Source organism: Artemia franciscana, chromosome 6 (genome assembly GCF_032884065.1).
Source record: "Artemia franciscana chromosome 6, ASM3288406v1, whole genome shotgun sequence".
In the NCBI taxonomy this organism is placed as follows: Eukaryota; Metazoa; Arthropoda; class Branchiopoda; order Anostraca; family Artemiidae; genus Artemia; species Artemia franciscana.
This window is the reverse complement of record NC_088868.1, coordinates 35268624-35284833: the sequence shown is the minus strand read 5'-3', so window position 1 is coordinate 35284833 and position 16210 is coordinate 35268624. Positions and strand designations below refer to the sequence as shown.

Genomic DNA, 16210 nt, shown 5'->3' with positions numbered 1-16210 from the left:
ATAATGGTCTATCCTGTCTTTGTCCGAAGACCTAAAATCCAAAATAGTCCAGTGGTATAACCTGAAAAATTTGCGTTATAGTTGAACCAGCAAGTCTTCAGTAGCTAGTCACAGTCATTATCCATAGGTCAATCTGGCCTATCAGGAAGCTTGTTTATTATGTCTTATTATCGATAACTATTTCTTAGGATTAAGTTTTTGATAGAACGCCAAACGTCAGCCTTAATGAACGAAGCTCTAAAGGTCTTTGACGTTACTCAGTGTATGTACCGTAAAAGATTGGTTTAGACTATTTTGCCTATTGGTATCCACCGATCCTTTAGATTGCCACCCAAGCTTGAGCAGCTCGAGTTTCGCTCGCTACGTTGGTATGGTCATCTACTTTATCTGTCCTCTCAAATCCCTGCTCGACTCATTTTAGACCTGATCCAGCTTCGAATGGCTGGAAACGCCCCAGAGATAGACCTCGCACAAGACAGGTGGACGTTATCTAAAGTCGAATTGCTACCCAGGGCATTGACCTCAACAGAGCTCAAACCCCCTTCCAGGAAAGAGCATTCCAGATATGACTAACGGCACTGACGTCTGGCTCCCTCTAAGCTGCCGAGCAAAACCTTTAATTGAAGTCAAATCAAAACCTGGATGGCCAAAGACCAAATGCCTTGATTAGTTCTGCCGCATAGCACTTGAAGTGGTAAGAGCTAGCTGCCCCTGCAAGTCCATATGCAAGGGATTTGCTGGGCTTGACCCCCCTCTTTTCTCTCCGAAAGTTTTTGTCCGACCCGTAAAAAAGTAATAAAAATGCACATAAACAAATTTTGATAATGTTGGATACGTATTTTGCCCCCTCCCCCCCCCCTCCCCGAACAAAAATCCCAGATACGACATTGCGCCCATGATTACTTTGCGATTAAAAATGACATTATATATCAGTTTCAAAACGATATAATATATTAGGTTTTTTTCTGGGAGGTAGAAAAATGAAGCTTGATGAGAGTGGGATCGAAGAGATGTGTAAACCTCATCTGTTTTAACACTTCGAGCAATTCGTGGTGGCATTAGTTGCAGTAGAAAGCATTTCGGAATTAGAAACAACATACTAATAAGGATAGCTAGTACTTGCCTTAGTAAATATATACTTTATGGACGTATCGTCAACAAAAATTTAAATTAAATCTACCATAATAACGATAAAATTACTTCTGATTGCTAAGTTATCAAATCGTAACATGTGTGCTTTTTTTGATCCTTCTTAAAAGTCTCAGCTCGATTCACTCGCCATCTACAATTGATGTCAGTGCCTTATTTACAAATTATTACTAACTTATCAAATAAAAAAAAAAAAATCCCCCTACAATATGATATTGAACACTAAAAAAAAAAAAAAAAAAAAAAAAAAAAAAAAATCCTTAATTCAAAGCACTGCAATAGAAGTGTGGAGAGGGCAAGAGGTTTAATCCCTGTATAATTCTATTTTTTGATTTTTTTTTGTTTTATTTTCAGAGACCAGTTCGTTTATGGAATTTGTTTGTAATTCCTGCAGGAGTTTTCTGCTTATATCCTGTTCATTGTATCCAACATTTCCTTAATTATTTCTGGAAGAGGGGAGGAAGCATGCATAAATAATGAACTCTGAAAAAGAAAACGGAAAAATTTCCATGTGTTTCAATGCAGCCCTGTAAATGCATCGAGAACAAAATCTAAAGACAAGAAAAAAAAATAAAGCAGGAAAAAAAATCTTTTTGATTTTAGCCCTCCTAGGTGGATTCTTGGCTCTTGTTGCGGGCACTGTTAAAACATCTTTCATATCTGATGTTTATCATTGTTTAACCTTAAAATCTTCCCTGCTATACCAGGGGAATGAAAGATCACGAAATTCGTGACATCTTCATGACTATATTTTCTAATAAAGCACGATAGCCCTGTCAGTCTGTAGTGTTTGAATTACTATAATCACATACCTGGTGTAAGTTAGGGGGACTTGACAAGATATTTCATCTATTGACACGAGTTCTATCATAAATTTTCCTTGTAATTTTTAGTCATGACTAGCGCATGAAAGTCTGTTTCACACGCTGTATTGAGTGTTGGTTATCATGTCGATCAATTAAGTAGCTTGATTTTTGTTTCCTTTTGACTATAGGACAGTTTTAGGGGACCGGGAACAGAACAATTTTTCTCTGAAGGAAAACGCCATCTAACTTGATGGACATTTCAGAAATTTTACTGGTCTGAATTTTCGTCCAATCTAGCAATTTCTATGTAGGCTAACTTATTAGATTGATCTTCTAAAAACAAAACACAATGTTTATATTTTTACGGTGGAGCTGCATATGAACTAGTGTTTTTTTTTTACTTTTGGGAGTATACGTATGGTTTACTTACGAGTTTTCTAGAAACTCGGACAATTTTTTCTGTCAAAGTTGTACTCGAACGTCATCTACTTATCGTCGTTGGAAACTAACCTGTACTCTGTATAAAATGGATAAAATTGTGAAGGAAAACTACCTAAAAACGAAAGTTAAATTCATTCTTAGGTGCCACGCAAAAATGCTCCGTCGGCCTTCGGCGTAAGCTAGTCTTCATATTTAACAAATATTTTACCTGGCGTTTTTAGATTAAACACGAAATCAAGTATAACAGAAAAATTAAAAAAAAATATTTGTAGTTTTTTCTCGTGGATGAACTTCGGTTAAATCTCAACATTGTCTTGAGCAGGATTTTACATATTTTTCGTATCAATTAGCTCGATAATGTCTTGCTTCCTCTTGAAGGCCATCACTTGAGCTGAAATCTTCCTTTTCTTTTTAGGAGAGTTTTCCTTAATTTTTTATTCTTTTGTTTTCTTGCTTTTCTAACATTATCTTCTTTTTTTTTACTTCTTCTCGGAGATCGTCATGAACTTCACTTGGGGAGAAATCTTTCTTTCCTTTTTTGGGAGTTTCCCTTCAGTTTATTTTGTTGGGGGGGGGGGGGGATTATTCCTTCAAATATTAATTTTTGTCTTGTTTTTCTGTTTTTTGTCTCATATTTTATTCAGTATATATGGAAACTCAACGTAGTTCTTGTCGTTTTATTCTTCATCAAGTGTAATAGGGATACGGCCATTTTTTAAGGCCATAATAAGGTCGAAATGCTCCATAATAAAGTAAACGTATATGCTAAAGTATGTGGACAAACCAGCCATAATAATCAGATAAGAGTACCCTGACCAGTCAGGTAGAAAACAAATGTCAAACAAGTGACCAAGCGTCGAATATATCAGTCGTTTTTACTTCGTCTTGAAGGTCATCATCAATAAACTATAAGTTGTATTCAGCTTTCAAACACGACAAAAACTAGGTGGCGCCCTCGCAAAACAAAGTTGAAGAAAAGAAAGCTAAAATACAAAGTTGATATAACAGGAGGAAAAATCAAGGTGTTAAAAAATAAAAACAATATTATCAAAGCCAAATATCTATAACTATTTCATATTGTATTACCACCCTTATTTTCCTGTTGTACTACAAGCATTTAATACTGGGGTAAAGATATGGTAATGGTATTAATATAGTAGTGTTGATGTAGGATATATTGTAAAGATAGATGACATGTAGTAACCAAAATCTAGAAAATCCACATTAATAGTTAACAAACTAAATGAAGAAAGGCGAGAAATTGAAAAAAAGGAATAAAGATATAAGTAGAAATAAGGACATAAGAAATTAAGTACAGTGGTAACTCGGCAATATAATTTTATTTTGATCTAGGCCTTTTTTGTTTTATCTTTGAACGGTTTTAAGCAATCATTTGAGGAGCTGAATATCAGGAAAACAAGCTCTGTACAAAATGACTTTGATCCCAATACCAATAGTTTTCATGATTGAAAAAAAAACTCATTTTGGGGAGCTGAATATGAAACAACAAATTATACAAAAACCACTTTGATCCCAAAACCTATAGCATTAATGAATGAAAGAAATCACTTGGGGAGCTGAATATCAATTAACAAGCAATGCAATAAATCACTTTTATACCAATACCTATAGCTTTAATAAATGAAGAAATTACCAATTTGTTATTGAAGTAACCAATCACTGGGTTGATTATTTAAAGAAATTCAGTGAAATAAAAAGGAATATGATGTTAGGGAGGTGAAATTGAGCTCAACTCTCGTTGAGCTCAATTCGTGAAAATGGGTCCTTAGACCCATTTTTTTTTGCATAAAGCTATGTCATGCGAAGGAGGAAGGCGAGCTGAAGGGAAATGAAGGGTACAGTAGGAGTGATAAATCTCATTGAAATTTTAAGATTCCTCCCTCCATAATTAATTCTATTTTCTGTTTAGTTTTCTGGTTTTTTGTTTTTTTTTCTCTTCTGCCATTAGCCCTTCTGTCCAAATCAATTGGTATCTAATTCCCCGTCAGGAATGTTTTCCGTCATGAATCAGACACATAGAGAAGGGAAACGAAGGGTATAGGAGGAGAACCTGATCCCCACCGAAATTTAGAGATTCCCTTCTATAGTTTAATTTTTTTTAGCATTCCTGTATTCTTTGAATAACCCTGCCGCCCAAATCAATTGCTGCCTAAGCCTCTGCCATGAGTGCTTAATTATAACGACAAGCCAAAAAGGGACACTGCCAAAAAAGGTCAAAACCTGTTGTTTATTGAATTATAAATATCTTTTGGAAAATAATTTGTCTTAATTCATACCAAAATATTGTTATGCTTATTCTCCGTATTCATAACTGCGTAAGAGGGGATAAGGGAAGACCCCCCGAGATAGGTCAGGGTTGTATTTTTAGACCCGACAGCGGTTCTGCCACCATTTCTTGAATGGGTTTTTCCTGCCTATCTTGGAGTATGTGTCTCTTTCTATCCCCCTCTCTCTCTCTTTCTCTCTCTATTTTTTTTATTTGTTGGGTGCGTGTGTGTTAAGGCACTATTTGATTTTGTTATACCAATTTTAACTTTGTAATGACTTATGTTGCTTATGCGAGTTTTTCCATAAAAAAAGAAAAAAAGGGAGCCCGAGGGTAATAAGCAATTAAATTGTCACTCTGTCCAAATACAAACATTTTCTTGCTATTATCTTTTCTTAATTCTTATTGAGGTTAATTACCATACTTAACTTGCGAATAGTTAAGGCTTCATAATTCGATGCAATTATTCCATTTTCAAGCGTGGCTTCTTCTTTGGCTCGTCCAATTTGGTCCCACAGTTGAATTCATGTGAGGAATTTTGATTTCGACGCAGTCTCCAGAAATACAAAACAAAACTTGTTTGTTTAGGTATATTTTTAGATGAATATCTTGTAGCTCTCATAGGTCCGTATCGGTAAAATGGGAGGTGTCACCAAATTTTTGCTTGGTTAGTCGTATGATAACCATAAGTTCGTCTTCACACCAAGACTTGAGAAGGAATCCTTCAGGACTATCTTACGCCTCCCTCATCAAACATCATAATCCAGGAACCAACACGAAGGTCTAAGAGCAAGTCTGAATAATATCATGGTTCTGGCATGGTCAATAGATACGAGACTAATAGATCTAATGATAAAAGCATCTTGTCTTTTCAATAGAACTTAAAGCTGTGGGCTTGTTGAAATTGTATGTTTAGCGATAGTGTGCTTTAAAAAAGGTTCATGTTCCAATTCAACGGCCCTTGTGGTTCAGCAGTCGTTCTTTAAAAATTGGGAAAGAAAGTCGAACTTTAGTATAGAGAGTCTAAGGCAGGGAAGGGGGCATTCCCCCACATATGTGGAATAATTTCTATTCGTTTTAATGTTAATGCTGCTCCTTACTTTCAGTTAGAAGAACTTGTTTAGTTTTTTCCTAAGGAGTGATAGTGTGTGAGGAGTGAAAGTGATTTTTTATAAACATGCATCGAACAGAAGAAGTGCACAAAATAGAGTTTGACAGTGCTGGTTTTGCATGACAATGCAGTGGCACCAAATGACGATTTTTTTTTGGGGGGGGGAAAGAATGTGTTGTTTTCAATCTAAGAGGAAGGCAACAAATTTAGGGCCCTTGAATTGGCGTCGCTGTAAGTGTTGGCTTAGAAATTAAAAAAAAAAGATGCTTAGTTTATTTTTGTGATTTCTTGTAGAAATCCTAGCGATTTCGGTTGTTATAGGGATCACACTGTTGTTCTTGATCTGAGTAAAACCGGTTTTTCTGTTTGCGTTCGGAGATAATTATCTTATTCTCAATGAGATACACAGGTATATTTCGAAAAAAATTTTAATATATAGAGTTGCTTGTGTCAGGTATTTAATATATTGCGTTCTGGGTGGCCTACTTTCCATAATTCTCTGTTGTATCTCTTGGGTGTTTTTGCCAATGCAAAAAAAAAAGTTTCGAAAAGCCAAACAATATAATAGCTAAAATGATTTTGCCTTAAGATAATTACATTTTCTTTTTATTTGAAAATATGATGCCCTACGTTTTTATTTTTGTTTCAGCAATTTCTTGAAGAAACTGGCGAGTATTTGGAGCCAGATCTCCGACCGGACTCGATTGAAAGACATTGGAATCAAATGCTTACATTGCACCAGGAAAGAAAGGTGGCGATACAAGATGAAATAGTCAGGTAAGGGTATTGCCAAAGCCATATAACGCGAGTATGGGATTTGAACCCTCCTCCTAAAAAAAAATATTCGTCCAACTCGTAAAAACTTAGCAAAGATACATGTGAACAAATTTTTAATGTGTGTTTTAAAGTTTTTATACCCCCCCCCCCCGCCCGAAAAAGAAACTTAGATATACCCTTGGGTATTGCCAAAGATATTCGATCGTAGAAGTTTTTGATGTTTTTATTGTCTGCATTATCCTAGAATCTGTTTTTTTTTTCAATCTCGGCATAGAGTCTACTTCTCAAGGATTGCAGGCCATGACAAAGCGGTTATCAGGATTTATGCCTGATTCTATGCCATATGTCTTTTTTCATGGGACTTGGTATTAACCAAGTGACATATAGCGATCGTAAGTTCTGTCGGTCTGTTGGCCTGTCTGTCTGTCTGTCTGTGTCTGTCTGTCTGTCTGTCTGACCCGGTTTTGCTACTTCAGGCACTTCCAGGCAAGCTAGGACGATGAAACTTGGCAGGCGCATCAAGGACCAGACCCGATTAAATTTTCCCGATTTGACCGTCTTGTTTTCCCGATTTGACCGTCTTGTTTTCCCGATTTGACCATCTGGGGGGGGGGGGGAGTGGGGGGCTGGCTAATTCGGAAAAAATAGAAAAAATGAAGTATTTTTAACTTACGAACGGGTGATGGGATCTTAATGAAATTTGAAGTTTGGAAGGATATCGTGTCTCAGAGCTCTTATTTTAAATCCCGACTGGATCCGGTGGCATTTGGGGGAATTGACGGGGGGGGGGGAACCTAAAACCTTGGAAAACGCTTAGAGTGGAGGGATCGGGATGAAACTTGATGGGAAAAATAAGCACAAGTCCTATATGCGTGATTGACATAACCGAAACGGATCCGTTCTCTTTGGGGGAGTGGGAGGGGGAAGGGTTAATTTTGAGAAATTAGAAAAATGAGGTATTTTTAACTTACGAAGGAGTGATCTGATCTTAATGAAATTTGATGTTTGGAAGAATATCATGTCTCACAGCTCTTATATTAAATTTTAACTTTATCCGGTGAAGGGGATGTTGGGGGGGGGACCTAAACTCTTGGAAAATGCTTAGAGTGGTGGGATCGGGATGAAACTTGGTGGGAAAAATAAGCACAAGTCCTAGATACGGGATTGACATAACTGGAACCGATCCGCTCTCTTTGGGAGAGTTGGGGGGGGGGGGGGTAGTTCTAAAAAATTAGAAAAAATGAGGTATTTTTAACTTGCGAAAGATTTATCGTATCTTAATGAAATTTATTATTTAGAAGGACCTCGGAACTCAGATCTCTTTTTTTATCCCGACCGGGTCCAGTGTCATTAGGGGGGGGGGGGGGGGGCTGAAAATCTTGGAAAACGCTTAAAGCGGAGGGATCAGGATGAAATTGGGTGGAAAGAATAAGCACAAGTCCAAGATAGGTGACTGATATAACCGGACCGGATACGCTCTCTTTGGTGGAGTTGGGGGGGGGGGAGTAATCGGAAAAATTAGAAAAAATGAGGTATTTGTAACTTATGAAAGGGTGATCAGATCTTAATGAAATTTGATATCTAGAAGGATCTTGTGCTTTAAAACTCTCATTTTTAAATCCCGACCAGATCCGGTGACATTGAAGGGAGTTGGAAAGGGAAGCCGGAATTCTTGGAAAACGTTAAATTGAGGTATCTTACGAATGGGTGATCGGATCTCAATGAAACTTGATATTTAGAAGAATCTTATGTCTCAAATGCTCCATTTTCAATTTGAATCGGATCCAGGGACATCGAGGGTTAGAGGGGGGAACAGAAATCTTGGAAAACGCTGAGAGTGGAGACATCGGGATGAAACTTGATGGGAAGAATAAGCACATTTTATAGATACGAGATTGACATAATTGGTACGGATTCGTTCTCTTTGGGGGAGCTGAGGGTTGTTAATTTAGAAAAGTTAGAAAAATTGAGGTATTTTTGACTTAAGAATGGGTGACCGGATCTTAATGAAATTTGATATTTAGAAGGAACTCATGTCTCAGAGCTCTTATTTCAAATCCCGACCAGATCTGTTGACATTGGTGGGAGAGAGGGGGAAACCAGAAATCTTGGAAAATGCTATAAATGTTGTTGATACGTGACTGATGTAACCGGACTGGATCCGCTCTCTTTGGGGGAATTAGATGGTGGGTTTCAGTGCTTTGGCGGGCTTTGGTGCTTCTGGACGTGCTAGGACGATGCAAATTGGTAGGCGTGTCAGGGAGCTGTACAAATTGACTTGATAAAGTCGTTTTCCCCGATTCGAACATCTGGGGGCTGAAGGGAGAGGAAAAATTAGAAAAATTGAGGTATTTTTAACTTGCAAATGGGTGATCGGATCTTAATGAATTTTGATATTTGACTGATATAACCGGACTGGATACGCTCTCTTTGGTGGAGTTGGGGGGGGGGAGTAATCGGAAAAATTAGAAAAAATGAGGTATTTGTAACTTATGAAAGGGTGATCATATCTTAATGAAATTTGATATCTAGAAGGATCTTGTGCTTTAAAACTCTCATTTTAAATCCCGACTAGATCCAGTGACATTGAAGGGAGTTGGAGGGGGAAGCCGGAATTCTTGGAAAACGTGAAATTGAGTTATCTTACGAATGGGTGATCGGATCTCAATGAAACTTGATATTTAGAAGAATCTTATGTCTCAAATGCTCCATTTTCAATTTGAATCGGATCCAGGGACATCGAGGGTTAGAGGGGGGAACACAAATCTTGGAAAACGCTGAGAGTGGAGACATCGGGATGAAACTTGATGGGAAGAATAAGCACATTTTATAGATACGAGATTGACATAATTGGTACGGATTCGTTCTCTTTGGGGGAGCTGAGGGTTGTTAATTTGGAAAAATTAGAAAAATTGAGGTATTTTTGACTTAAGAACGGGTGACCGGATCTTAATGAAATTTGATATTTAGAAGGAACTCATGTCTCAGAGCTCTTATTTCAAATCCCGACCAGATCTGTTGACATTGGTGGGAGATAGAGGGGGAAACCAGAAATCTTGGAAAAGGCTATAAATGTTGTTGATACGTGACTGATGTAACCGGACTGGATCCGCTCTCTTTGGGGGAATTAGATGGTGGGTTTCAGTGCTTTGGCGGGCTTTGGTGCTTCTGGACGTGCTAGGACGATGCAAATTGGTAGGTGTGTCAGGGAGCTGTATAAATTGACTTGATAAAGTCGATTTCCCCGATTCGAACATCTGGGGGCTGAAGGGAGAGGAAAAATTAGAAAAATTGAGGTATTTGTAACTTGCGAATGGGTGATCGGATCTTAATGAATTTTGATATTTAGAAGGACCTTGTGATTCAGAGCTCTTATTTTAAATCCTGACCGGCATTAAGCCTCTTATTTTCCTTTTAAAGCAATTTATTAATTCTAAGAATTTTGCTAGAGCTCATACCATATGAGCTCTTGGGTCTTCAGACCTCGTCACAAGTGCCATATGAGCTCTTAGCTCTTGTTTTAAAGTATGACAGTTCTAAGGGATGAAATTTTGAAAAGTTTGTAACATTCTTGGCTTTCAAACAGTTCGTGGTAACAAACTGTTATTAAGGAGCGACGCGGCTCAATAGTAACCTAACAGAACCAAAAACGAACTTTTATATCAATAAATATATAACAAAAATTAGCTTATTATGCTGACGCCAAATATGTAAGATTCATTAAATTTAGTGTTAACCATCAAAGGCTACAAGTCTGAGAAAATTTGTCGTGATCTTGAAAAAGAGGAGAAAGACCTTCTAAAAGTCAAAGAATCTTAATGAGAACCACACTGTCAGATTCAGTGTATCAGTGTATCAGTAATTCCGTGTATCAGTGTATCGAAAATTTGAATCTTAATGAGAACCACACTGTCAGATTCAGTGTATCAGTGTATCAGTGTATCGAAAATTTGAATCTTAATGAGAACCACACTGTCAGATTCAGTGTATCAGTGTATCATGATTCGAAAATTTGTCATGATCTTGAAAAAGAGGAGAAAGACCCTCTAAAAGTCAAAGAATCTTAATGAAAACCACACCGTCAGATTCAATGTATCAGTGTATCAGTAATTCAGTGTATCAGTGTATCATGTAGAGGTATCGTAAATGTGGAATTTTGTATTCTTTACCAGAAGAAAGATTACGGATGTGTGTTTGATTAGTTTTTTTTTCTTTTCCTTTTTTTTAAGAGGTGACCGTATCGAACCAATGGTCCTAGAACATCGGGGAGGGTTCATTTGAACGGAAATTAAAACTTATAGTGCCCTCTTTAAGTGACCAAAAAGATTAGAGGGCAACTAGCCCCCCTCCCATGCCTTTTCCCCCCAAAACCGTCTTATCAGAATTTTGAGACAGCCATTTATTCAGCATGGTTGAAAGGTCCAATAACTACATTTTTTAGATAACATGACCCCCACGGCCCCTGGAGAGAAGTCTTAACGTATAAAATTTGCCCATTAATAATAGTAATAATGATTTATTTATGCTCTCTATACACACATGAATGTACACAGGATTATAGGGAATAAACGAAAAGCTTATGAATATATAGCTTATGAATATATAATAAAAAGCTTGAAATAGCTCGACAATACATAACACTAAAACACTCATAATAAATAGCTAAGCCATTTTTGGCAAATTTGGGTTTGTTATTGGGAAAGTGTGCATACATTGTTCTTGTGCGGGGGGGGGGGGGTGAATTTTCTTCTTGGAGATTTTCTACGGTGAAATTTTCCATGGTGGGGGAATTTCCCGGTGGTTAAACTTTTCAGGCAAATTCCTATTTTCAGGAGAATTCCAATAAATCCTTTTAGTTGTCTTTCTTTCTCTTTGCAGACTCAATTTTACGTTTGGAAATGTTAAAGGATAATTCTCCATTTTCGTGAAGGTTGGGCCAGATTTCCAGGCATTATTAAAAACGATCAGAAATTAAATAAATAAAACAATTTTTTTTAGCTCAAAGTAAAAAGCAATAATAAAACTTAAAACGAGCAGAAAATTTTACGTATAAGAGGGGACTCCTTTTCAACACCTCGCTATCAACGCTAATTTGTGGGTGTTGTTTTAGGTGATAATTAAACGACAAGGGTCGTTAAATTTTTTTTTTTTGCTTTTTTAAATTTTGGTGGTAATTAAACGACTTATTTACCACCAAATTACCCAAATTTACCAATAATAATAAATTATTCCGTAATGACCAAGTTTGACTCTTGGTCACAGTTCTACTATTAAAATAATAAAAAACTTTAGCGTAAAGACCGAGGCGTTGAGGAGGGGACAACCCCTTTCATATACGAAATAATTTCTGTTCGTGTTAAGTCTTAATGTTTCTCTATACTTCCAGTTAAAAAAAAATGTTTTTTTATTTAATTTCTGAATGTTTTTCAGAAATTCCGTATCAAAATTCCGTTTTTTAGAGTTTCGGTTACTATTGAGCCAGGTTGCTCCTTACTACAGTTCGTTACCACAAACTGTTTGATAAAATACCTGATGCCTAATGATTCAGGCAATGAATAACATTGGGGAAATATATTATTTAGGGCTATACCTGGCATCATTAGGGGGAGGGAGTATTGCTTCTCAACCATTTTCTAATTGTTTCAATTGTTTTCAAACAAACAATATATCATTTTCAAACTTTCATTTTCAAACTTACTTGGGGATAAGCCTCCCCTTTTCATATGGATATACTTTAGCCACGGGTTTGCTCAGGGGGAAGGCGGTACTGGGTTTGAACCCCCCCCCCCGAAGTTTTTGTCCGACTCGTGAAAACGTGACAAAAATGTACATGAACGATTTTTGATGTGTTTTTCAAAGTTTTTTTATTTGTAGAACCTCCCCGGAAAAATCTTGAAGACCCCCTTGGTTTTAGCTGACATGTTACATAGTTTCATACTGTGGGTGACAGGGGCCCAGGTATATGCCTGAGAGACTCCGGGTCTTTTTACCTTCAAATATAATGTATTTCTAAAAATATTTTCTCTCCTTTTCCTGTACTTTCAATGAAGTACGGAAATCTTCTTTTTTGCGGTTTCGAATAAATTAGACCCCCACCCCCCCTGAAAAAGACTTCTTTCAAATTTACATCTAAATTTATAATGTGTATTTGAGTGATTGTTGTGGCTTTATTAGTTTTGTAAGTTAGTAAATTCATATAAATATAAGGAACAATTGCACCTACATTTAAGAAGGGAAGAGTTACCGTCCTGTCATCCTTTGTTCATCGCTGTTTCTTGCGCAATGGAAATATGGATCTACGGACTTTGAACCGAATGCTGGCTGAGAAGTATAGAAGACTGGGTTATAGGTTCACAGTCGAAGCCGTATACAGAGTTGGATGGGGGTTACCGGGTTTGACCCCCCCTCCGAAATTGTCGAACTTGAGGAAGTTAACAATAATGTATATAAATAGATTTTTTATGCGCAAAAAAAATAATTATAGAACTCCCCCCCCCCCCGAACAAAATCCCGAGTCTGCCATTATACACAGCTATTCGAATGACGGCAACTTTCGAAGATTTATAGGGGGATGCGGGTTAAGAGTATTTTTCATATTTCATGAGAGGGCAAGAATTTATTGTTTTTTCAACTATATATTAAAAAGAGTATTTTTCAGCGAAAATACTCTTTCGCTGAAATTTTTCACCCCCTAATCAACGCCACTGTGTAAACCTATAATAGACAAAATATAATATTTTCTTCGAATTTTCCCCATCAGAGCTTATTTTCGCACTTAATACATTTTGGTTTGTGGATATCCCAAATACAAAATTAACTATGTTGATCTTGTATCCCGTATTGCTTTCTTTGAAGACTGATTCGCCGTATAATTTCCGTTCATTTTTTGTTTTGTCATAGGGGCTGACTACATTTCCTAAAGCAATTACGGAATAACATCTGCCTTCCTGCTACCAAATTTCTGCTTCAGTGATTTAAATGCTGATGTTCTTTGTATGTGTTTTGGGTAACGGCTTTTGTGTTGCGTTACATTCTGCTTTCCCATTATATTTATATATTAAAAAATAGAAAAAATATGTTTATAATAACGTCCTATGCACAAAAATGAAAGAAACTATGAGAGGTCATTTTCATTCTATGTTTAAAAGAATGGTAGTAGTTATTATAATGTGTGAATAAAGGGATTCAATGTCGTCAATTTTTTTTTGATTTATTTAACTTGTAAGACGGCATTAGGATTAGTAAGTGAAGTCGATGCTCAGTCTTCTTCTTATCTTGCTGGTTCTACTTTCCCTCTTCTTTTCTTATTGGCTCTTCTTTTCTTCTTTGTGTTGGCCCTTGGACATAAGGCCAAAATATTCGTTCTAATTAGTTTCCCACAGTCTTGCGAAAATAATAGCCTTTTGTTCTTCTTGTTGTTGGTGTTTGCGTTTGACTTGTCGTATACCACACGATGAGTTCTCTCATAGTTTCCAATCTTTATGTTTAATATGCCCATTTTTTTTCGAATATGAATTCATGTCTATCTGTCTCATTAAATATCACTAACCGATACAGCTACAGGGATGCACGCGCGCAGTGGATCTTACAAAGATCCTTAAAGTTATGCTAGAAGTGCCTTTGAACCAGTCTGGGGGAATCGTCGTTATCACTCGTATGTTCAGATATGCTAGCACATAACTGATCCGAGAGCAGTTGATGAGATAGGCCTAACACCAACATCTTTTTTTTCACGGAAGCACATAAGCACTATGCAAGATAAGGTACTTACTTGGGATTTTTTTTTGGGGGGGGGGGTAATAGTAAAAAAGGTGTATGAAGATCTGAATAAGAAGTGCCCAACTCGAGAAAATTTAGGATTTCGATGGGGGATGAACCTCCAGTCCTCCCCCTTTGCGTACATCCCTGACAAGATATAGGGGTTTCATCATTGTAAAATTGATTAAAATTAGGTCTTGACTATTTGATAATCACAATTTTTACAGTTCTCATTTATATACAGATCATATTTTTTTTTGGGGGGGGGGGCGAAGGGGCAATAGTAAAAAAGGTGTATGAAGATCTGAATAAGAAGTGCCCAACTCGAGAAAATTTAGGATGGGCATGGACCTCCAGTCCTCCCCCTTTGCGTACATCCCTGACAAGATATAGGGGTTTCATCATTGTAAATTTATTAAAATTGGGTCTAGACTATTTGATAGTCACAATTTTTACAGTTCTCATTTACATACACATCATAAAATTGCATAATTCAGCTGGTCGCTGCTTTGGAATATAATCCTTCATTAGATTTACAATAATTAATTGTCATCCGATACAATTCCGAATAAGGGTTAGTATTTCATTGGCATTAGTATGCATTATTACACACCTTAATAGACATATTATAAATGCTGCTTTTTATATTTTTATTGATTGAAAGACTGAAGGAAAGAAGCATAATCAGAATACATGAATAGAAGTCTTTTATCATGCCTTCATAATTGATGATGATTTGCAACTTCTGATGCATTGTCCTAAATTTATATTGACACTAAGGTAATGTCCTATTTAACGCCCCTTAAATTATAGTTTAAGGTTCAGTGGCGTTAATTCACGGAAACTTAGGGGGGGGGGTCGTAATTTTTATTTGTTCAATGAATACACATAAAAGAGACATCTTTAAATCCCTGGAGTGGGTTAAAATATCTACGGGACACAACCCCCCCCCATTAACCCCACTGTTTGACTTTAAATAAAGGTATTTTTCTATGAAAAATAAATTCTGAAAAATTACAAGCATCTTCAGATGCTTGAATTATGCAGGCTTCTCTTAGTTTTGACAAGATTTTTTTGCAAGAACTAAATTTCAGATTGGGGGACTTTGGTCTAGAGGGGGCAGTTGCCCCCTTGTCCCATAGCAAATTGCGCCCCTGTACATATACATATACTACTACTGCTGCTACATTACAATAAATTTGACTCTTACCCGATTAAAAGTTTAATTTTTGTAAACAACATTTTCCCGATGAAAGTAAAGAGCCAAGTTGAAACTTAAAACTGACAAAATTTCTCCTTCTGAGTTTATGCAACATATTTTTGAAAAATTGATTCAAATAAACTTGCTGTTGATATTTCCCAATAGTTTTAGGATATTTCAAGTGCTTTACTGAAAACTAAGGTTTTTATTTTAATTTTTAATTGAGTGAAAATCGTGTCGTGTAATTCATTTTTTTGATTTCATGGCCGGTAAAAGATTTTTGTAATATGAATTATCAGTTTATTTCCTGCTGGCCACTTAAGGATTTTGCTTCGTCCAACCGTTTTTTGTTGTGTTTCATGTTTTCGATATAGGTTATACTTTGCATCCCTCTTAAACTTTCTCTAAAAAATAAGATCTGGAATTTTGTCAAAAAAGAGAACAAGTGGTATATTTAAAGGAGGTATTGTAAACCTCTTGCTATTGGTTTTCAATTATCTAGATTTATGTAGTACCCTTTTCATATTTCTCAATATTTTTACGCCAGAATTTACGCGAAAAATGCCATTTGGATGGGAGAAAAAGTATAAAAGAGAGAGGATCAAAAACTCATTCTATAGTTTTCAACCATGGAGATTATAGTGGTACCTTTTCATGGTTCATAGCGTTACCATTCTAAA

General features: G+C 36.6%; 1 protein-coding gene across 1 annotated transcript in view; it reads left to right on the top strand.

The window, feature by feature from the left end:
• Positions 1-16210, top strand: part of LOC136028353 (microtubule-actin cross-linking factor 1-like) — a gene marked incomplete in the record, with an annotated part of 451602 nt that overhangs the window by 186236 nt on the left and 249156 nt on the right. The window contains 1 exon segment of the mRNA XM_065706142.1: positions 6444-6571. Within this exon segment, the coding sequence (XP_065562214.1) occupies positions 6444-6571 (128 nt within the window).